This window comes from Phalaenopsis equestris, unplaced genomic scaffold (genome assembly GCF_001263595.1).
Source record: "Phalaenopsis equestris unplaced genomic scaffold, ASM126359v1 Scaffold000511, whole genome shotgun sequence".
In the NCBI taxonomy this organism is placed as follows: Eukaryota; Viridiplantae; Streptophyta; class Magnoliopsida; order Asparagales; family Orchidaceae; genus Phalaenopsis; species Phalaenopsis equestris.
In genome coordinates this window covers 872,569-897,310 of record NW_018164951.1, presented here as the reverse complement: position 1 = coordinate 897,310, position 24,742 = coordinate 872,569, and the positions used below count along the sequence as shown (strand labels likewise).

The 24,742-nt window shown below is 37.0% G+C and overlaps 2 protein-coding genes across 2 annotated transcripts in view; both read left to right on the top strand.

Moving 5' to 3' along the window:
* LOC110028341 (fumarate hydratase 1, mitochondrial) overlaps positions 1-7,505 on the top strand; it is a 55,260-nt gene extending 47,755 nt beyond the window's left edge. The window contains exon 17 of the mRNA XM_020730157.1: positions 7,270-7,505. Within this exon, the coding sequence (XP_020585816.1) occupies positions 7,270-7,356 (87 nt within the window). The 3' untranslated portion in view covers positions 7,357-7,505. The remainder of the gene's footprint in view (positions 1-7,269) is intronic.
* A 7,125-nt stretch (positions 7,506-14,630) lies between these two features.
* The window catches only part of LOC110028393, a 20,529-nt gene continuing 10,417 nt past the window's right edge, over positions 14,631-24,742 (top strand). The window contains exons 1-4 of the mRNA XM_020730226.1: positions 14,631-14,981; positions 16,324-16,518; positions 16,794-17,066; positions 18,802-18,904. Of these exons, the coding sequence (XP_020585885.1) occupies positions 14,631-14,981; positions 16,324-16,518; positions 16,794-17,066; positions 18,802-18,904 (922 nt within the window). The remainder of the gene's footprint in view (positions 14,982-16,323; positions 16,519-16,793; positions 17,067-18,801; positions 18,905-24,742) is intronic.

The window sequence follows — 24,742 nt, the reverse complement described above, 5'->3', positions numbered from 1 at the left end:
TGGGGCTACTAGATCATAGATAGACTTTATATTTCTTCGAAGAGAAGAAATTTTTGTGCGAGGATTGATTGTGATTTTGAAAGAAAGTTTGACTTGACAACATAAAGTGCTGATTATGGATATGTATTTTAGCAGCATAAATGAAGTGATAAGAAGAAAATTTGGCTCTATGATAAAGTTTTAGAGTTTGAGAAGAAATTGTTAAACTTGATGTGGGATAAGTTTTGTAGTTCTATTAAAAAAAAATTAATAAAAAACTTAGGAGGGACGAGAAAGACAAAGATATTTAGTGGAGTGACAAGCATAAATGATTAGTAAGGAAGAGAGAGATGGTTTCAAAATGGTAACATATAAATATTATTAATTATAAGAAGCAAGAGACTTTTATCAAGTTATTACATTGAAAGTAACGATAATAAGATGTTAAAGATATAGATATCAACTATATATGAATATGCTGCTTTGGTGAGGATAATAAGATGTTAAAGATATAGATATCAACTAGATATGAATATGCTGCATTGGTGAGACCTGCAATGCTCTATGACGCTGAATGTTGGCCTTAAAAAGAGAAGCATAAAATTAAATTAAGTGTTGCCGAGATGAGAATGATTAGGTGGATGAGTGGCTTTACACTTAGAGACAAAATGCGAAATGAATATATCCGTGATAGGGTTGGTGTAGCTCCAGTGACGGACAAAATTAGAGAGAGACGTCTTAGATGATTTGGTCACATTAAACGTCGACCATCTCATGATCCGATTTGGGGAGTAGATGTTTTAGATTCGACTTATGTTAAGAAAGGCAGAGGTAAACCTAGGAAGACTTGGCCATATTGTCTAAAAAATGATCTTAATTTATTAGAATTAAGTGAAAATATGACACTAAATAGAACGCAATGGAGAAAAAGGATTCATGTAGCTGACCTCACTTAGTGAGATAAAGGTTTTGTTGTTGTTGTTGTTGTTGTTTGGAGAAATTGTTGAATGAAAATAATTAGGAAAGTGTTATTTTAAAAGAGCACAGTGAAAATAATACTAGGCATATAATTTGTTGATTTAAAAATGTGAATTGAAGTTAGGTTAAAGAAAAAATGTAAAGGTAAAGCTTTAGGTCTGAATGTGATTTATATTAAGATATAGAGAGTTATGAGGATATTGTGATGGTTTTATAAAGAAATATGTTAATTAAAAATTGAAGATTAAGCATATTTTAAATAATTGGAGAAGAAGCATTTTGATATTAATTTTGAAGCACAAATAGATGCTCATGATTGTGATATTTAATAAGAATCAATCATGAGACATACTATGCACTTATTGGAGAGAGAGTAATGGAACAGAAGTTAAAATTACATGAGTTCAGAACTTTAATTTGGTTTCATTTTCAAGGTCCACTATGGCAGTTTTTTTGTCAAGTAAGACAATTAATGTAAATAGTGATCTTTAGCTAATATTTATTGACCTTGAGAAGACATGATTGATTGCCATGATAATTAATTGATTGCACGTTAATGAAAAAAGGTGTGGGTCTAAGGTATATTGAAGTTGCTAGTTGATTTGATTTCTTGGATAAATAAATCTCAAAATATTCAGTTTAAAATCTGATTTCCAGTTGATTTGAATCGGTCGAAGTTATGAATCAAATCCACTGCCAAATAAACTTCATAAATTTATTCCTAAACTAAAAAAATATGCTTTCCATCCACTGCCATTAAATATCTTTAGAAGATATGATGGTTTCCCTTGCATCATTTACTTGGTCCCTTGGACTAAAGCTAACGACAAGTTAAAGTTAAGATGGTGGAGTGCCTCTGCATTGGTGGCTGATGATAAAGATAAAAGTGGTGGGCAGTAGGAGATTGCTTTGGGCTCGACAATAAGGATCGGAAGTTTATGATCGGGGCTGATTACCTCTTGACTGAAGTCTGCAATCAAGGTTGTATTTTGAGAAGGTTTGCAACCATTTCGATATTACAAACATGAGCTGGCAACAGTATGAAAAAAAAAAAAGATGTGAAAAGGATTGATATTCTTATGTTATTTAATTCTTTTTAAAGCCTTAATTTCATTTTTGAGCTTTTTTTTTATTTTGCTGAGTGGATATATATCAAGATAATGGAGACAGATTCAAAAGGGATTATATGAGATGGTGTGGTAAAAGAAGAAAATTATTTATGAGAGAATATATTGTATCTTGTAGTCATTTTTAAATTTAACCGTTTTAAGTATGGTTGTGGTTTTAGATAAATAACGATGATTTATGTAAATATATGTTCTTTTTGTTAACATGTGCCCTTACAGATTTCTTGCTCTCAGATGCATATTTTCTGATGCGGGTGCAGCCTTTATCCCGCACGGATGCGGGAAACAGCCAACAGATGTCGATATAAAGCGGTCGGTCCAGGTCATTGCTGGACCGCGCGGTTTCCCTAGGTGGTGAGACCAGTCCCTTACATGATCTCCTTCATGAGTGGACAACCAACAACGTTATGCTTTTCCTATCTAAGGCTGTATTCGATTGGTAGGATAGTGCTCCGGTTGTATCTCTTTCCCCTGGTAGTGATTATCCTCTCCGACTTTCACTTCCACCTTACCTCCTTGCCGCCAACTACTCTTCTAGCAACCCCACCTTCTCTTCCTACAGCAAGCATGCTGTCCATCCTACTAAGTCTCGTATCCTACTACTTCCTCAACTATAACTCTCTTCAGCCCATCCCAAATCAGCCACAACAAGCTCCAGCTCATCCCAGACAAGCCGCAACTCCCTTCTACTTCCCTGTTGCCGCAAGTCCCTCCAGACCTACTACCTGCTGCGCAACCCCTCTTTCCAATCTTCCCATTTGCTGTCAAGACCCTCAACCTCTTGGTTGCTTGCTGCCGTGGTCCCCTGCCACCCTTCCTGCGCCCCACAACCCTCTAGACTCCCTCCCTGTTACCGCCACCTTCTAACCAGCTCCTCTCGCCTGCTGTCCCGACGTAGCCCACCAATTTTGTTCTCACTCTAGGGTGTCCTTTAAGCTTGTGTTGTTATTTACCTATTGTCAAGAGTCTTTGGTTGTATCCCTATTAAATTTCACCAATAATATTCGTGTTTTTATCGTGATTTGCATTAACTCCAGTGTCGTTTGGTATTAGACCAAATCTAATCCTAGTCCTATCCTAGAGTTTCCTAACATTTTCTATTCCCAAACCATAGCCCCAAATCCCAAATCCCTTTGTTAATTTTCAAAATCAGCAAACCTGAACAACTTTTCTGCACCAACCATCAATTGCATACACCCCCTCTCATCTCCACCACATAATTTTCTTACCACAACCCAAACCCTAACCCTAACCCCACCAAAAAAAAAAAAATCTTTCCCATTCCTTAATCCCTAGCCATGTCGCCTAGGAGAAATATGTCCGAGCCTACCCAGAAAGAGAGACAGCTAGAGCTCTGTTGCCTTCAACAGAGGCTTGCAGAAATGGAAGATTTTACTCTGATGTTAAAATCTCTTCCAAGATCTGGAGATTTTACAGCTACATCTATATGTTGAAGGCAACAGAGACATATAGGAAGATGTTACTCTCGACCAAGATCTGGAGAGTCGAAGGGAGAAAGCGAAGATTTGAATCTTTTCCATAGGCATAATTTCAATGATGAAGAAGATATACCACAACGTTTTAAATTTTAGTATCAGATGAGGCCTAGAGAGAGAGATATTTGAATTCCTATCTTATAAAATTTCTGAGACATGTAATTTGGAGGACACAAGACTATGGAATCAAAGGTGGATTTACCGAAGTTTGAGGCAGGCATGGATCCGGATGAATTCATTTATTGAATGCAAGTTGTTGAGCAAATTTTTTAGTATAAGGAGGTGTCAGAGGATAGACGAGTCAAGCTGGCCTCCATTAAGCTGAAAAAGTGTGTTTCCTTATGATGGGAGAACGTACAGTGGCAGAGGAAACATGAAGGCAACGATAAGATTACCAAGTGGGAGAAGATAAAGAAAGCCATGCATGAGGAATATATCCCCCTTCATTATCGTCAGGACATGTTTTTGAAGCTCCATAATCTGCAATAGTGGAATCTTACAATGGAGGATTTCACAGCACGGTTCGACCACTTACAACTAAAGTGCACACCAAAGGAACATGCAGTAGCTAGATAGCTTGGGGCATGTAGCCTATTATTAATAATGTGGTGCAGCTACAGCCATATTGAGCGCTTGGGGTTGTCCAAACACTAGCATTGAAGGTGGAGATGCAGCAGAAGCAGAAGCAGAGTAGACAGGCAGTCACCTACTGCTACCACGACCGACAAGGTTACCTAAGGAGAAGTTAGCAAGTGCGGACAAGAAAATGACACTCCAAATCATAGTGGGAAGAAATACTAGAAGGTAGCTCTTCCAACACTGTACCGGTCAGAAAGTGTTTCAAATGTCACTGCTACGGCCACATAGCCTCCAGCTGTACCACGAGCAAGGTAGTCACACTTACAGACTAGGGCTTTGTGGAGGAGGTTAGCGATGAAGAGAAAGTTATCCACCGGACAAAGGAGAGACGTTTGTGATTCGATGGATCTTATAGACTGAGGTCACGAGAGATCTGGAGTGGCTTCGCTACAACATATTCTACATCTGTTGCACAGTAAACAAAAAGGCGTGCAGTCTCTTTATCGACAGCGGGAGCAGCAAGAACATGACATCGACACAGATGGTAGAGAAATTGTGACTCATGACTAATAGACATTCTTAACTATATTCACTAATGTGGTTGAAGAAAGTGAATCAGGTTAGCATCAATTGGAGATGCTTAGTAGAATTTTCGATTGGGGCTAGCTGCAGGACCAGATGTGGTGTGACGTGGTTCTTATGGATGTCTGTCATCTTTTATTGGGAAGACCGTGACAGTTTGACTGAAGGATTAAGCATGATGGATTCAAAAACACATATTCTTTCACCAAGGGTGAGAAACACATCATTCTACTTTCTTCGGCGGAGCCAGAGATCACATGAGCCTTTACTAGTTGAGCGACGTCAGTGGGACCAGTTTTAGTGATGACACCGGACGAGAGGACTGAGACACCCGCTTCAAATACTTGACAGATGCGACCGAGGGTATGTCGGGATTTCACGGTCAACACCGTACCACTAGTGCCACCACTGTGTGGGAAGGTTCGGGTTACTCTCATTTCATTCCTGATTGAACCGACCGTGGGTTACTTTGGGAAGATTCAACAGGACAGGCGTGATCCACACCCTCAAGTGAGCAGATCGATATGGACATGTGCTTGCAGTAGGAAAGACTTCTCCGATGCTTCGGGGGACAGTGCAACCGACAATGAGATTCAAGTGCCACTAGAATTGAAGACAAGAACTAGAAGCTTTGACGAATGAGGTCGAAGCTCCCCTAATCTCGGGAGACTAACGTGGGCGCGAGTTTTATCCCGCACAGATTTAGGAAACAACCAGTTGGCTGAACCAGCTGACATAAAGGGGTCGGTCCAGTTCACCGTTGGACCGGGCGGCTTCCCTAGGGAGCGGGACTGTCAATTACCCCTTTCTATTCCCTTCCTTGATCTCTTCTATATGGGAAGTTTTCAATCATTATTTCTGGATTTGGATTGCCGCCCATTCCTTTCATTTTTGTATGGGAGATTCATTTTCTATTCCTTTTCTTTTCCACTCCATGTACGAGTTTATAAATTGTTGTTTTCTGGTTATAGGGTTGGTTTTTATGTTGTTTCTGATTTCAGTTTTGAGTGGACAACTGCTAACATCCTGTTTTTGCTGTCTAGGGTTGTATCCGATGGGCAGGGTGGCGTTCCGGATGAATCCCTTTTCCTGTTGGTGATCATCCTCTCTGACTTTCACCTTCACCCTACCTCATTGCGCCAATTGCTCGTCCAGCAGCCCCACCTCGTTCTCCTATAGCAAGCCTGCCGTCCATCCTACTAAGTCGTATCCTGTTACTTCCCCAACCGCAACTCTCCCCAGTCCATCACAGATCAACCGCGACTCCCTCCAGCTCATCCCAGACCAGCCACAACTCCCTCCTGCCCCTTGCTCTGCTGCCGTAAGTCCCTCCAGACCTACTACTTGTTGCCGCAACCCCTCTTTCCAATCTTCCTACTTTCTGCCGTGACCCCAACCTCTTTGCTGCTTGCCCTGCCGCCCTGCCGCCCTGCCTGCGCCCCATAACCATCCAGACTCCTTGTTACTGCCACCTTCCAACCAGCCCCTCCCACCTGCTGTCCTGCCATAGCCCCCGATTTTGTCCTCACTCTAGGATATCTTTTAAGCTTGTGTTATTATTTACCTATTGCCAAGAGTCTTTGGTTGTAATCCGACTAAATTTCAGCCATAATATTTGTGTTTTTATTGTGTTTTGGGTCAACTTCGGTCTTATTTTTTCTATTAACTAATATTAAAGCTAACTTTTGGAGCTGTAAAAGAGAAGTGGGAACAACGACATTTGCTGATGGGAGGTTGGAGAATGGTAAGTTTGTTGGCAAGGATTTTGATTATGCAAAGTTTCATATTGAGATTTAGCTGCTCCCGAAAAACTATATTTAACGCTATTTGAGACGAAGTCTTCGAGTATAAGCCAAGAAGATTGGGATTTATTGGGCCGACAAACATTGGAATTTCTAAGCCTAGAATTAGCAAAGAATGTTTCCCTTAACATATTGCATGGAAAGACCACATCTACCTCTAGAAAAGCTTTACAAGACATATATAAGAAGCCTTCAACAATAAACAAAATATATCTAATGAGTATTTTTTTTTCAATGTTAGAATGGTGTGCTTTTGAAGCAGTGTATTAATGAGTTTAATTTGATCAAAAGTTATTTATATTCAATTGATATCAACTCCATTGATGAAGTTTGTGGATTGAGCTTATTATTATCCCTTTCGAAGAGCTGGTGCGAAGCTATGACAACAGTCATATTTACGCATAACACTTAAATCTTTAACATCACAGCAAGAATACCACTATCGCTAGCTTTTAAAAGTGAAATACATATTTTCATGATAGGATTATGACATTAAGTTGTTGGAAATGTAAATATCATAATTTGGGTGTTAGACATGTAAATGCATGAGAATTTTTTGGTATGTATGTATATGTGTGTCATAGCACAAAGTTAATATAAACGATATTTAATTTTAGGACATTGACAGAAACTTACAAGATTTTTACCAATTACTTATATTCCACTGTGAGATCTAGAAAGTATTACTGCCATGTTCTTATTACCTTTGATTGTCAATTCGTGCAGGCTGCTGCTTTGAATCTCGGAGTTCTAAGCAGCGAAGAATTTGATGAGCTGGTGGTGCCTGAGAAAATGATTGGACCCTCTGATTGACATAAAGATCAATTATCTCCCCTCTATTATTTCTTATTATTTATATATGGTTGGCGGCATCATGCCCCGCAATAAAACTATATATTCATCTGAACCATTTATTTGATCGCCGAATTTTGTCTCTGGCATCCTTTATTTTTTAGCTCGGAAGAGCTAGCAAAAGGAAGGACTTAGTCCTCTTTTGTAGGCCGCATGAAGGGAAGAACTACATTGTGTTATTTATACCATGACTTAATAGAGTAGTCCGCATTAAATTTTTGATATTTATATCATGACTTAATAACTTATGTATTTATGTATCTGACACTTGAAATTTCATTTATATATATATATCACTTTAAAGTGGTGATATTTTAGATATGATATGAAAGATTTGGGTTGTATAAGTGTTAAAAAAATGAAGTTGTGTTAAATATATAAATACATAGGAATTGGGTTGTATTAATATAAACACCCCGAAGAATAATCGAAGTTCCAGAGTGTTTCTGTATTATTAGCTTCATATGCAAACAATAAATGAAGTTTACAAAATGTTTCAATGTGATGGTATTCAAATTGTTGGAGATGTATTGGTTGGTTGCGACTATAATGTTTTTTAGATATGTTTTTTAATTAAAATTAAGCCATTAATAAAGAACCTGAATTTGGATTAATTAAAGAATTGTTTTCAAAATTGTCAATTTTTATGCTTGCTAATAAAATTTCTTCATTTTGAAAATTTCAAATTACATGAAAATTATAGATTTTAAATATTTTTTACATCTCAAATTTTTTATTTACACTTTTTGATTTAACAAACATTTGAGAAAATTCAATGATGTGCAAAAATGCATTCAAACAAACAGTGTTAATATTCTTAAGCAGACAACCTATTCTCATTTCTGCTCATGATGAAGGTAGTCTGTCATGAAATCCCAAGTAGGGCCGTGAATTTGGCTCAATGATCATTAATGGCTCAAAATATTTGTTTGAATTTTGGCTAAATAGATCGAAATGAACTTAGCCAAAAGTTTTGATCAGTTTTTTGTTATCTGATTTCGAGCTATACGTGAATGGGCTTGAACTAGTTCGAGAGCAGTTTGAAGTGTTTTTATTTATATAAATTATATTTATGATGCTAAATAAAAATGATTATGAAAAGCTGTGAGTTGATTTTGAGCCGATTTCGAGCTGAAACATATTCAAATAAATCAAATTGAGCCTAAAATGGATTCGATTTATTTTATTCTTATTATTTCAACAATCCAAAAAATTTAAAATAAATTCACTGATGGAAAGCAAATCCTGATGCGTGCAGCGTAGATATTGCCATTCAATAAATTAATATATGTATATAAGTGTGCGCGTGCGTGTGTATATATTTGTATATATCTATACATATGTATATATATATGCATATATATATATATATATGTCTTTCTATCATATATGTATACATACACAGATATATATGTTCATATATCTATAAATATAGATATATGTGTGTGTGTGTGTGTGTGTGTGTGTGTACATAGATGGATGGTTGTATGTATGTAAAATATATATATATATACACTATGTACACACACACACACACACACACATATATCTATATTTATAGATGTATGAACATATATATCTATGTATGTATACATATATGATAGAAAGACATATATATATATATATATGTATATATATATACATATGTATAGATATATACAAATATATACACACACACGCGTGTTGAATCTCTCGGCTTCACTCCACCGGCTTCCTCGTGCCCTACGAGGAAGGGTTTCACGTTATCTTTTTCGTCTTTCTGTCGTTCCGCAGCTCGTCTCCAACGAAGAAGGGTTTCTCGCTTTTGTCTTTCTTTGTTTCGCCAGCCCCTGCGCTTTGTCTCTCCTCACCTGCACTCGACGATGTTTCCTCGATAGTGGTTCACGTCGTCTCTATACTCGAAGACGCCTTCACCCTGCCCGACAAGATCGCATCGCTTATGTCGCCTGCCCGACAGAAGGTCTACTCGCCTTGCAGCTCGCCTAGCCTCTCTTCAAATGGCCTCGACGATGCATTCCTATGCCACTGCAGTTGCCGACGACTTTCCTATTCCTTCTCGTGCTCCTCTTTCAGGTTCAAAGCCTGGTTTTCATATTGGCAAGTCATGCAATGTTCTACAATCTTTCAACGACGGAAGGTGGTGGTGATCATACTTTCATTAAAAAGCTTGGTAGAAGAAATGAGAAGTCTGCTCTTATTCTCACTGAGGTTGAAACTAGCATTCTCACGTCCTCTTGGCGTTTTGCTCTAGTGAGGAAATTCCTCTATGGTAACCCAAAACTTGATATCATTCAGAAAGATTTTGAAGTCATGAAGCTATTTGGCAGTTGGAATATTGACTCACTTGATTGTCACATATACTGATTTAGTTATCTCACGATGTCGATTACACTAACATTTTTTTTTCAAAAAGTTATCAAGATCGACAACCGACTTATGAAAATTATGAAGTGGACTGTCTATTTTGATCCAAATGCGGAGTCTCCTATCCTTATCATTTGATTAAAGTTTTCAGGGTTAAAATTACATTTGTTTAACTTGGAAATTCTCTACTCATTAGCAGCTGCTTAGGTAAGCCTCTCAAGGTGGATAGTCCTACATTTGTTGTCACTAGACCCTTTGTGGCTTGTGTGTTAGTTGAGAGAGATATCACTAAACCAGCTCCGAATGAGGTATGAATTGGCACTGCTCATAACGGGTATTGACAAAAGGTTGAAATAGAACAACACCCTCCTTATTGCTCTTGTTATAGTATGTTTGACCACAGTTCTACTATTTGTTATCACTTGCTCCTCATCTAAGGCCGGATATCGCTAAAGATCAGCCACCTACCATCCCTGCTAAGAAGGTGCAACCATCCCTCCTACCATCCCTGCTAAGAAGGTGCAACCCGATCCTCTTTTCAACACCCCAGTTCCTGATGAAGAACATTATACTACAGGTACATATCCAAATATGCTTATATCACTCACTGTTATTGAAGAAAGCCTACTTACATGCTAAGACAAACGAGTGTGCTCCTTCGATCCGATAAAAGGCCAGCTGGTACAACAAGTAGTTGCTTCGAATGTTCAACAACATACACATGTCTGACACACTTTAGATCAATCAATTGATCAGGTGAGCCAATTTTCGGATGAGGAATGACAGGTCTATTCTATGAAGAAGAAGAAGAATGGAGGCCGACTCGAGCTCGGGAACTTATTGGATGATACATTGGTTACTACTTATAATGATACTCATCTTACCAATTTATTAACTGGCCCCTTCCCTAGAACTAGAGGCAGAGACGAAACAAAATTGGGTCGCTCTCTAACTACCTAATACTCTGTATTTTAGCACCTTTTGATTTTTTTTAGGTCTCTCATGTATTTCTCTGTATTTTCTCTTTGTATTTTAGCATTTTTTGATTTTTTTTAGGTCTCTCATGTATTTTTCTGTATTTTCTCTTTGTTGTAACCATTTGCATGTGGTGCTTATCGTGTGGGCAGGGTGCCATGTTTGGGCCCTCCCACACAATCTAACGTATGTTATTTTCTATTTAATACATTAGTCATTGGGCTTTCTCAAATATATATATATATATATATATATATATATATATATATATATGTGTGATTAAAACAAATAAATTATTATTTTTTGGGATGATCTAAACTAGACATGACATGGCCTAAACTGAGCCCAAATTTTTTTATCCACACAAATATAACCCAAATTAACCCCTGCTCAATTTGTTTTTCTTCAAATTTGTATCGGATTTTCATATTATCTCCAATGGTTTCAGTGTCATGCAGCAGGAGATAGTTTCGGCTATTAGTTTTTCAACCGAAAATAATAAGGAATATTTACATTTATACTACCCAATTCTTATCTATTTACATATCTTACATTTAAAATTTAATTTTTACATGCACACCTTATCAATCCATAAAAGTAAGACCGGTGATATTTCTATCTGATATGAAAGATTTGGGTTCTGCAAATGTAAAATATAAAGTTTGTGTTCAATATGTAAAAACATAGGAGTTGGGTGGTACGTATATAAATGCTCCAAACAATAATCAAAGTTTCAGAGTGTTTCAGCATTATTAGTTTCACCTGAAAACAGCAAATGAAGTTCCAGAGTGTTTCAGTATTATTAGTTTCAGCTGAAAAGCAATAAGTGAAGTTCAGAAGTGTTTCAGTACAATTGTGTTGGCTGGTTTGGAATGCCAGTTCATCGAACATATAATAAGCCTATGATCATATGATTAAATTTGTTTATATTCGAAAATCAATCATGATTTTACTGTTCTTATAATCAAATCATCAAGAATTTTCTTAAAAAAAATGAAATACTGTGTATAAATACCCCCCCTGAGCTAACTCAAAATAGAGTTAATTGGATTGATTGCAAACTAATTTATTTTAATCATAATTCAATGTCAAGTTGACTTTTATGCATTTTATATGATTTTGAGATATCTCAAAATGGGATCAATATCAACCCTATCCATAAGCTAGTGGAGACTTTGTTATTAAACCTTATCCTTGAACACCAGCTATTGTCGTGTAATTAAATCCTCCCATCTCGTTTATCAATGCATACGAATTGCCAAAGAGCAATCCTATAACGACGCTATTGTTGTCATTGTCTTGATCTCTAATTATCATATTGGAAGCATATTGATTGAGACATGGAGCTCGATGAACATTATCTTCAAATCAGTTTTTGACTAGTTGGGTTTGAGCACCTCTCATCTTTCGGCCATGCCCGAACGAAAGATGCTCTTGGAAACCTTATCCTGCTAGTTACAGGGGAGAAGGGGAGAAGGGGAGAAGGGGAGAAGGGGAGAAGGTGAGAAGTAATTCATCAACATTATAGATTTTCTCATAGTCGATTCACCGCCCACCTACAACGTTTTCCTTGGATGATTGTTGCTCAACTCATTCCGAATCATCATTTCCATGTACCATGCTTCCATAAATTTTTCGGGTGATGGAGAAGTGATCATTGTGGACCACGAAGGCCGTAGTGGTGAGTGGTAATGATGCCCATAGACCGTGGAGGCCGGAGTCGAGAACTGCATGAGTTGGGGACCACTTAGACTATACTTTTTCACGTAGGCCGTAGTGATGAGTAGTGATGACGTCAATAAGCCGCCGGGGCTAGAGTCGGGAGTTATAAGAGCTGGTGACCACGTAAATCATAGTGGCGAGTAGTAATGCACACGATTGAATGTTCCTCGGCTTGGTGTAAGGGATTAAATCAGATGATACACTTGATCGAGCAAAAAGAGTTCAACATTCTTCTTTACGACAACATTCTTCCTTCTCCGACCTTCTAGCATGTCTTATCCTTTTGGTTTCTCAAAAGTAAAGTGGATCAACTCCCCATTGGGAATGTCAATGTGGGATTTCAATAGGTTTTCCATCACAATGACGAAGACACGAAACCCCTCCAACTTAAACAAGGGATTGCAAAGAGCAAATTAAGAATAGGAAGGAGTCTCATCGCACTCTATTTATAAAAATCAAGGCCTCCACAATCAACGTAGTCAAATTTTGGAAAAAAAAATACTAAATTTTTTAGATAAATTCTCTTATTTTTATTGCATCATCTCTTTCAAAAAGTAAGAGACTGAGGAACTAAAATATGTATATAAAAATGGTGTATGCACGGATCTTAAAATGATTTGATGGTCTAGAGGAGGAGATTATAATAAAGAAAGACCCACTACCAGGAATTTGTGCGGTGCCACTTAAGCTAACGAGCCAAGTAAATCAGGACAAAACTGATTAAGCCACAAGACAAACAAGAGGACAGCTAAATGCTCCAAGCACGAGCCATATGACCAAAAATGAGATAAATTAACATCCGAGCTAACCACCACTGGAAAGCCGACTCAATGAGATAGCTTACCCCTGGTAGAACCAATCCAAAGAAAGACCTTGTTCCACAAAGTTTCTCCAAACATCTTATGTAGACTCCAAAGGATCCTCATCAACGATCAAGGATAGTCACCCAAGTTGGATCAGTTGACTGAGCAACACCTATCAAGCTCATCAAATCGAGCTAACAATGGCAGTCCAACGGTAGGGGCTGGGTAACAGTCATCAAACGGCGGTGGTAGTCCAAAGGTGGTGGCTGGGTAGCAGTGATTTGACAGTGATGATGACCAAACACCGGTGGTCGGGAAGCGATGGTCCGGTGGTGGCTGTAGCTCGATGATGGTGGTCAGATGGCGTTGGTCCGGTGACGATATCTGCTCAACAGGGTAGCCAGGAAGCTGTGGTCGGATGGCAGAGGCGGTAGCGGTCAAAAGGCGATTGTACAACAGTGGCAGTGGCTGGAAGACAATGGAAGAGCAATAGTATTCCAGTGGTATCTGGGTAGCGACGACGGTGGATTGATGATGATAGTGGCTAATCGATGGTGGTCCTGTGGTGGTGGAACTCATGAACCCTCAAGAGCTTGGAGATCCTTCAGCTTTCTTTTCCAGGTCGGGGTCCCTCCCTTTTCAAGGAGAGAGTACAGGTATGTCTATAGATTTTGTGTGTAACATCCACTGTAAATATTGAATGAGTCCGAACAACTCTATCAGAAGACTATAATGATCCATTTGATCTAATGGTATTTTATAAGCATTCAAGTGCCTAAATGATATCAAAATTAAGTGATACCATGCTTGTTGAATTCGGCTCATCGAGACACCCGATTTGACTATAAACTTATCAGGTTTGAAGATCATTTGGTTCCCAAAATATATTTCAATACATCCAACTATGTTTTAAGTGGATGATCTGAGCCCACTTGAACTCAAGTCAGATTATTTTTCGTGTCATTTGCATCATTCCCCTTAAACATTTTCGCTTAATCATTAATCAAAGTACAGTCAATATGATTTTTTAGTGATGTATCATGATTATGTATTTTATTTTAAAAGTAGTAATGAATGATATTTTGAATGCCATATGGAAAAGTTTAATGCTATATAAATAAATGTTACAACCTTTATTTGCGTAAATACATGATAGTGTGATACATAAATTAACTAACACGCTGTTTCCCAACTTCTTATGCACTATTATGTTAATTAGGAAAAGAACAAGGTGCACGCAAGATGAACTCGAACATTGGTTGATTGTTGAAAACTCGAATTGGGTATCCCGTCTCCCCACATGATGGATCTCAAATCTTATCAATGCACCCTCAACCATCTCCAGTCTAGGTTTTGAATTGAACCGCGATAATGGCGACGACATTGGTGGTGGCCACGACGGCGGCCGCCGTGGGCCTGGCCCTGCTGGTCTGTATCTTGGGGCTGCTCTGTATCTTGCGGAACCGGCCGTGCACACTGAAGCGGGGGGAAGATGGGGAAGAGCAGGAGATCTCCGCTGTTGGTGGCGGCTGCAGAGAGCAGAGATGGAGAGAGGCGGAGATAGAAAGGAGATTGTCTTGGCGACCGGCGGAGCCACCTTCAACCTGGCAGGAGGCTGTTTTGGCAGTGACAGAGACGATCCAGTTCATTTACTTGGAAACCCTCGGGAGGTGGCCGATTGGAGATTTGGCCTTTGGCATCAAGCATCACATGAGAAAGCAGGTAGGTGGATTTAGATTGAGGCTGAGATTAGTTGTTGTTGACTTGCTGACATTGTTCTCAGCATTTTTATGTTAGTTTGAGGATGATAATTTGTTGGAGTTTATCTTGTTAGGTGAAAATTATTTCTTATTTTGGATGGGAGATGTTAAAAGTAGACCTAAAGGCTTTGTTTTTTGTTGTTGTTGAGTTTTAGTCATTTGCCGATTAGATTTGATCATAGTATTTGGATGTTTAACGCTGCCTTTAGCTGGAGAAAAACTTTTTTGTTATCCATTAGGTGCTTCTAATAATGCATATATAAACCTATGGCTGTTTTTCCATCAACAAACCCAATCTTTGAAGGAAGTAAATCTATCATATTATGTATCAAGCTTATCAAGCTTTACTGGTGCAATTACTGGTGCAATTTGGTAATGTTGGACACGGTATCCATGCAAATCGGACTGTATGATATGAGAGATTAACTCTCTGTTTGGATGTGACGAATCATATTTCCAGGAAATTAATAAAGTGAATGAAAATCTATGCAGAGGTTCTGAATCATAATAAATTTATTTATCTGAAATTTACTTGTTTTTCTTGAATTTTATTTCATTAAAGCAGCTGGTAAAATGGATAGGACATCTATATTGAATTATTTCATTTCATTAGATTATCTTGCAACAATTAAAATGAAGGAGCCCAGAAAGAGAACCTGGACAATTATGGCAAAGTTGCTCCTATTGCAGCTAATGGTGTTATCCCAAAAATTAGATAGACTTCTAACGTAATAATGAAGTTGAAGAGAAAGGTAGAAAACAATAATGTTGTACCAAAATGGGCATCGTAATGGTATCTTTCAGTTTGTTGTACAAAAATTTTGTTTTTGGAGGTTCTTATATAGTATTGCAGGGATAACAATTCACTATTTTAAGTTCTTTAACCATCTATGAATTAATTAATCTTTATTAGTGATTTGAAAGCATTGTCAGGATTTAAGAATAAAAATGAAATAAATGTACAAGTCAAATAGAAAACTTTTAAATTTCCATTGTTTGATTATATCACTTAAAACTTCAAATTTTGATAAAATAGTCATAGAATAAAGTTGTCAATTTTGCATTATTTTAAAAACTAGTGGGTATGTTATGTAATGCATAATGAAGTCCTAAACCATTGTTAAGTGAAAATAATAGATAATCATAGTATATTTCTTATTTTTTTAATATATTTTATCATCTTTGTTTTGTCTCTTACATTGAGAAAATGATCACTAATTATCTGTGTTCTAAATAATTGGCCAATAGCATTTCTTTCACATCTACTCTTTAAATGATCATTACAACAATTGCATTCCTTTCAGGGCTTACAAGTAGCGACTGTATTTGGCAGAAGCAATTATATTAAATTAGAAGGACCAGAACTTATGGATGAGTTGATCTACCTTTCAAGGCTGTTGTATCTCTGTATAGCCTTTTCAAAGAAACCATTCTCAGTCTTCTTAAAATGTTCGGACTTCTGTCCCGACGATATTATTTTTCAAAAGCATAAAGCTGGGGTGTGTACGAAGGCTGTATTATTTATTAGCTTTGATTTTTTTTTAGGGGCATTTACTAACATAGGACACATTTCTTATGTATTTACATATCTCTCACATAAATTTTTATATTTACACACATAGAATATGAAAGTTTATGTGTGAGATATGCAAATACATAAGAATTGTGTGCTATGTATATAGATTTCCTTTTTACTTATTAGCTTTGATTGTTTTATGAGCTTTCCAAATGAAATTATTAATAACTTAAGATTCCGTTCATTAATTTCGTGTAGCTTCTAAAGCCTGCTTTTATCATTTTACGTGATAAAAGTTCAAAATGCATTCTCCTTATTGTTCGGGGGATGCATAGCATCAAGGATACATTGACTGCTGCTATTGGTTTGATGGTTCCCTTTCACCATTCAATTTTAGATGAATGCGGTGTCAGTAAAGTGGTATTGGGATATGCACATTATGGGATGGTTTCTGCAGCCCATTGGATTGCAAAATGCGCAACTCCATATGTCCTCAAAGCTGTTGGACAATATCCTGCCTACCAACTCAAGGTTATGGCTCCAATTTCTTCTCAAGTTACCACAAATTTGAATTCCTGCTTTTTTTATGCATATGTACAAGTTGAATAATTACAATATTAATGTTCATGAAGGGTTTTCCGAAAACTACATCAGAAGTGAAATAATTTGAGCAACTAACGCAAAAAATTTTATTGCATTCCTCCAATTTATAACCTGGACCTAGTGCTTCTGCTCGTATCTGCATTTATAATTACGAAAAGGGACTATCTCAAGTTTAAGTTCCTGGTTAAAGCTTTCCTTAACTCATATAAACACTAGGTAAAAATGTACTAACAGTCAGTTACACAAAAACAATGCACGGTTGTACAAAATCAGTCTAGTACATTCATATATATGAGCTCACATAACTTATTTTTTCATAGTTGAATGGCACTTTCCTTATAAGAGCATCCATCCAGCAGGATCTGGGTACTGCTTTTTTCTATGTTTTAAACTTATCTAATGCTCACTCCGGCACACCAGATAACTACGGTTTCTAAAATTCTTTTTATGTCTTCTTAATGGTACTATAAATCAGCTATTATTGTGATGTCCCACGTTGTGCATATAGCATCCAACAATGTAATATGTATCGGATGTGATTTTAGACCCTTGGAGAAGCAGCCTCCCTGATTTATACACCAAGAAAAAGGCTAGACAAAAATGGTGAACTCTCCCTGTCAACAAATATAAACTGAAAATGCCATGGTAAAAGGCACTAAGCTAATTTGCCAACTTGTAGTCACATGAACTAGTATCGGCACAATCTGGGCTTATCAAACTTTGATCTTTTGTTCTATAATGAAAGGCTTTATTAGGTTGTAATGAGCTGGACATATTTTGCATAGAGTTACTTGAGTAAAATATGAAACACTGATTGAAAACATTAAAGTTGGTTGTGTAAAATAATGTTTCAAGTAATAACGTTCTGATCAGAGTTAATGGTTACGAGGAAAGAAAGTTTTTGTTTTGGTCATTTCCAAGTTATTAAATGTGTATTTGAGGCCTTTTGTTGTTGATTGCTTATGTTTTGTTAGTACAACAGACTATTCAAAACTATCAACTACAGAGTATTCTTGGAGTTTATGTGATGGTCTATGCTTCAATGAATGTTGACCTTGAATTTTGATAGGACAAAAGTTTGCTTTTGAATTTTCAGCTAGAAAGTCAATGCCACCTCCAACAGTTTTTTTATAGCGGCATTTACATATATACAAACCAATTCTTATTTTATTTTCATCTTTAAAACCTAAATTTGGCTTTTTATATTTAGACCGCCCAAATTTTTCGTATCACATAAAAAATACTTCTATTTTAACTTTTTAAAAGTGAAATACACATTTTCATGCATAGGTAAGGTGACATGTATGTAAAAGTTGAAGTTTAGGTGTTAGATATGTAAATACATCGGAATTGAGTGGTATTTATATCAATCTTCCTTTTTTATAGTCTGATCTCATAAACTCAAACTAGCAACCTGATGTGGCTCTTGCTAAGCTATTGATTGAATTATCTTAAGAAAGTGCTTGCATTGCCTTACTGCAGATATGCTGATTCTCAGACAATTAGACAAACTTACTTGAAATGAAGATTAGCATTTTTTTATTTAAGCAGTCCATGTTGTAAAATAGACTCTTTGGAGCAACAATTGTTTCCTGGTTCTTACATTTATGGTTTTATGTTGCAGGATAACGGCTAATATTATCCCTTGTTTTGATATCATTAGATTGTTGGCAATTCTTTAGGAGCTGGCATTGCTGCAATATTGACCTTCATTCTTCGTGAACACACAGAATTTTCTTCGGCCACTTGTATTGCATTTGCTCCAGGCATGTATCATCTGAATTCCAACTACAAATTTCACAAGTTTAAATACTTGAATTTTCCAGGGCTTTTCGACTTCTTGACCAAGGGCTATTTCAAGCATTCCAACGCAAATTATTTGCTAACCAACCCAAAAGTGATTCACGTAAACATTTGAACCATGATTTCCTACCTTAGACTAAATGAACATAGGTTGGAGTAACTTTGAGAAGTTTGTAGAACAAAAGTTCTTTATTCACTTACACAAACACGTATAAGTATGCAACTAAATGTTATAAATTTTGTCAGTTCGATCCAGATCCAACTTCTTAGAATAGATTTTCTTTTATTTTTTTATTTTATATATGGCATTTTCTCTCCGGTTTGGACTTCCTCCTGGTTTATTGAACGATGTCCTCTGTTTTTCCACTAAACAGCCAACAATTTCTTTGTTTCCCATGCCGTCAATTTGAATCCTGCTTTTCTTCAACCCTGTAGCAAATCAACTGAAAGACAACATCGAAAAGCCAGCAGAGCAAGCAATGAAGGCCATCAGAGAGCAGCAGCAGCTGCAAAGTTTTTTGTTGCAGCAACTGGGGAACAAACAGTTTCCCGTTGCTTTTTAGATTCCATACTTCTTGCTAACCCAGTTACATGTTCTGGGAATTCGTGAAAAGTGCCTGGAAACCGAGCACTTGAAGGGGAGCTCTGGCTGGAGAATGAATGGAAGGAAAAGAAAGTAATTGTTCTTAAAAATTTTGTTCTATTCATTAATCAGTTGGGCTTATATAGGGACTTACAACATTTCACAAATAACTCCCTAAACTTCTTTTATATTTATTGTTTACAATTAGGATTCTAAACTAGATACAAATCTCAACATTCTCCCTCATGATAGGCAAAAAATATCCACTAAGCCCATCTTATCAGATAACTTAGACAAATCTGATGAGCTAAGTCCTTTTGTGAGACAGTTAGCCACCTGCTCTCTAGTGGCTACATGATGTAGATCTAGTTTTCTGTTATTCAACTTTTCCTTGATGGGAAACCTATTAATCTCCACATGTTTGGTTCTATCGTGTTGCACCGGGTTGTTAGCAATGCTGATTGTTGACCATACCACAACTTCATTTGAGCTCATCGGTCCACCTTGAGCTCTACCAATAAGGTTCTCAGCCACATCATCTCGATAACTCCTAAGGCCATGGTTCTATATTCTGTCTCTACTATTGACCTCACTACTACCAACTATTTCTTACTCTTCCAAGAGACCAAGTTGCCCCCTACAAACATGCAGTATCCAGATGTGGACCAGATGTGGACCTCCTGTCATCCATCAGAGCAACTTACCCAGTCAGAGTCACAATAGCCTTCAATGAGTACATGTCCATTTTTTCTGAAGATCAATACTTTCCATGGTGCACTTTTAAGGTACTTTAGAATCTGATACACAACATCCATGAGGCCCTTTCTTTGGATCATGCATGTAGCGACTCATCACATTTACTGCAAATGATATGTCGGGAGAAATGTAACTTAGATAGATGAGATGACATACTAACCTCTGGTACCTTTCTTGATCAAATTGCTCTCCAGCCTTTGCACTCAACTTTACCTTATGATCAATTGGTGAAACTGCTGGATTGCATCCTAACATGTTTGTCTCTATGAGCAAGTCTAGCACATATTTCCTCTGAGATATAATAAGCCGCTCTGCTCCATGAGTCACCTCAATCCCAAGGAAGTATCAAAGTTGTCTCAAGTCCTTCATCTCAAACTCTTTGCCCAATCTTGTCTTTAGTAGTGCAATCTCTTCCTCATTATCACTAGTGACTATCATATCATCCATATAAACGACAAGTATAGTGATGTGACCACTATATTGTCGAACGAACATTGTGTTGTCGGCATTGATCTACGTATAGCCCATGTCTACCATTGCTCTCCTGAACTTATCAAACTAAGCTCGAGGAGACTGTTTCAAATCATACAGTGACCTCCTCAATCTACATACCTTGCCCACTATTTAGTTTGTACCGAAGCCTAAGGGTATCTCCATGTACACCCCCTACAGTTGATCTCCATGAAGAAGCGCATTTTTCACTTTCAGTTGGTGTAACCTCCATCCACCATTCATGGCTAGAGAAATGAGAGTCTTGACTGTGCTCAATTTTTGTCACTGATACAAATGTCTTATCATTGTCGATGTCATACGTCTGGCTATACCCTTTAGCCACTAACCGCATTTTGTAGCGATTAATTTTTTTCTTTTGAAGTTTGCTTCACTGTGAAGACTCATTTGTACCCGACTTTTTTTTCCTTGTTGGTAGCAATGCAAGCTCCCACCTTTTATACTTCTCGAGAGTACCAAGTTTCTCCAACATGACAACCTTCTACTTTGGATCCTCCTTAGCAATCTTTCAACACTTGAGTATAGAGACAGTGTCCAAAGATGCAATGAATGCTCCGAATACAGGTGATATGTTAGAGTATGAGACAAACAAACTAAGCAATGTCATACTAAGCAATGTCATGTGAGAAACCAAAACGATCAGGAGAATAATGATTAGGAGACTAACGATCAGGAGAATGACCCGCATGGCTGCGAGAGATCCTTCTTAAGTCATGGGAGTGGGAGAGAAGGGAGAGGAATAATATCACTTGTAATCTGGTTTTGAGGTGGATGGTTGACTTGCCTAAAAATTACCTAATTTTTTGTATATATTTCATGTTAATTTTTAATGATATTTAATGATATTGTACTTTAAAGGAAAATATTTGCATGTTTTTTATTGCAAGGACGAAAGATGGACTCTTGGAGATAATGAAGCAAAAATGATACAATTTGGAGTCAAATCGAGCAAGGAAGAAAATTATAATATGACGCATTTTGTTGGTGCAAAATTGGAGCAAAAACAAAAAAAAAGGGTCCCAGGCGCCAGAAACCATTACGGACGGTTTTTGCTCAATTTTTTGAGTTAAAAACACCTTTTCGCACTTGGGAATGCACCTTTTGGCATTTCAAAGTCTTGGAAACTCCAAAAAAGTCTAGAGTTCAAAGATAAGAGTAGGAATGTAGATTTATACATTCTCTGGAGAGATTGGTGAGGGATTTTGAGAGATAAGTGTAAGGAAATGTCTGAACATTGCGTTGATCGGCAAGAGACTTTGTTGGAGGGATTTTTATCTTTTTTTTAGAGAGAAAAAACTAAGTATTGTGTTTTTCATCATCTTATAATCGTGTAAACACTTCCTAGCGGATTTGTTTTGATTTAGTGAAATTTTCTGTTGTGTTTTATCGATACTCTGTGATGTGGTTTTCTTTACTCTTTTTTTTAACATGAAGTAGTGACATGTGTAGGAAAATTTGTTTTATGATAGAATAATTTTTATTTTCATGTGATAAGTAATATCTCCTTTGCTTCATTGACGTAACTTAAGTGACCATAATTTATGTTAAAATATGTTGTAAATGAAACTAAGACTTGGAGAGCAGTGATCTCGCAACTTGAGTGTACTCACATTATTCAGTTGGCTATGGTGAAGTAGTTTAAACGGCAATGCAACTTTTAAGGAAATATAATTAATGATTTATTTCTATTAGGAGCTTCTAGATGACAGATAATTGCATAAAACTAATACATTACCAGAAGTTGTAAGGCTTTTTAACCACCACACTCAGAAGAAGGTAGGTAGATATATATTTCTTGTTGGCAAATTATAACATAATTCTTTCGATTCTTTTACTATTTATGCTACCATCTTCATTTTACTTTTCTTTTGCAATGAAATGGATGCATGTTTATGAATTTAGATTTGCTTAGAAATTCTCTTAGCTTAGAAATTCTCTTATTTTATTTCTCTTATTTTATTAATGTGATGATATTTGCACCGGCTCTTAATTCACTTTGTAAACTGATCACTTGTGAGGTTAAAATCCATTGCGAAACAAAATGACTCGAGAGGGGCTATGATTTCACCCAACTTGCGAATACTAGTTAACCTTTAGGATGGGAGGCCCACTCAATCCACTGGTTAGCGCAAATAGATAGAGAACTAAGTTTTGATGGGCGTAGAATTGATGTTTCTAGGGTGACAGGATAGATCTTTTATTAATTTAGTCTAATGTTGAAACTAAGGGTTCCTGGTAGGTCCAATAGAGAGGGTACGGTGCGTAATCTAGAAGTGGGAGACTATAATATACTTAGCACTACCACACAATCTGGAACTAACTTTAAATTGATCAATGTTCTTTATGCTCGGAAGAGGTAAAAACGCAGGCATGCTCATATTTGTCACTCACAACATTAAATTCTAAGTATTTCATTCTTAGACATTTACTTGGACACTGGTAGTTTTTAACTTCTCAAAATTCTCCAAATCAATTTCTCAAGTTAAGTTTATCTTTATATTTAGGTTTGTATTTAGGATTCATTATTAGAAAAACACCATTATTCATAATTCCAAACTTAAGCATGATAGTAATATACTAGAATTAATCTTAGGGATTTCTTACCTCGCTTCTCTGTGAGATCGACACTCTGTCTTAAAAGAAAACCATATACTACTTGAAATGATACATATACTTGCGTAGAACCCCTAGTGTGTGTAAATTAAATTCTAAAATTCTTCAACATATTTGTTTTGCATAATAGCCGCCATAATAAAACTGGGTCAAGTTTTTTACCATGAAATTAAATATCTACGTAATTACGGGTCATATCAAGTATTTAATGTCGCTGCAGGAGATTGAATTTGAAGTAAATATACATTAAAAAAATACGCACATTTAGGGGTGATTAATGGTGTAGGCGTATTAGGAGTCGGGGTAGACCAAGACAAAGTATTTGAGGACACGAGTGGCACGGCGAACACTGTTCCCTCATTCAGTCGCTTTCTCCTTATATACATTCTCAGCTCTCGTTGAGCTTTAATCCCACCATATTTGAGCTCATTTTCCTCATTATTCGACACTTCTCAGCTTCATTTTTCTCATTATCTAACCACCCTGCCTTCGCAGGTCTTTCGCACACAACGACACAAGGCATCATTCATGCATACATCAATCTCTCACCATCACTACTCCCCGCTCTCGCCTCAAACCTTCAGTGTCTGACAAATCACCAAAAGGTGAGATCACCTCCAAGGAATAATACGGTTAGAATTATCTAAAAGTCACATCCATACTCACAAATGATCTCGTCTTTATTGGGCTCCAACAAATATGTCCCTTTTGAGTAGCTGAATAACTCACAAAAACATACTTCACATCTTTGGGATCCAACTTCTTTATTGATGGTCTATTGTCATTTACAAAACATACATAACCAAACATTCATCGAGATCATCATACTTAGGACTATCTCTAAAATGTGTATATTTTTCCTCTTTGTTACTCCATTTTGTGTCGGTGTGTATAGAGATGTGATTTGATTTTGTATCCCTTGGGCTAATAGATACTCCTTAAACGCTTTATTAGTATTACTTTGTCGATCAAACCTAAATACCTTCACTGCTGCACCATATCGAGTCTGAATCGCTCTTTAAAAATTTTTAAAGTAAGCAAACACATCACTTATTGTTGTGAGATATGTATTTCCTGGCATAGAAATGAGACGAAAAAGAACACAAGCAAACACTGATCGTTTACGTGGTTCGATCCAACTGGATCTACGTCCACGGAAGGGAATCAATCAAATATTTCACTAAGGCAAAAGAAATGGAGAATACATAGCTTATACATAGAGATGAGCCCTCATCTTCCTTTTATGGCCTCCCTCTCAAGCGACAGCTTGATACAAGGCCTCAAGATGCTCTCCTCCTCTCTAACTCTATAGTTATTCTCTCCTTTTGTGGTAGCTTAA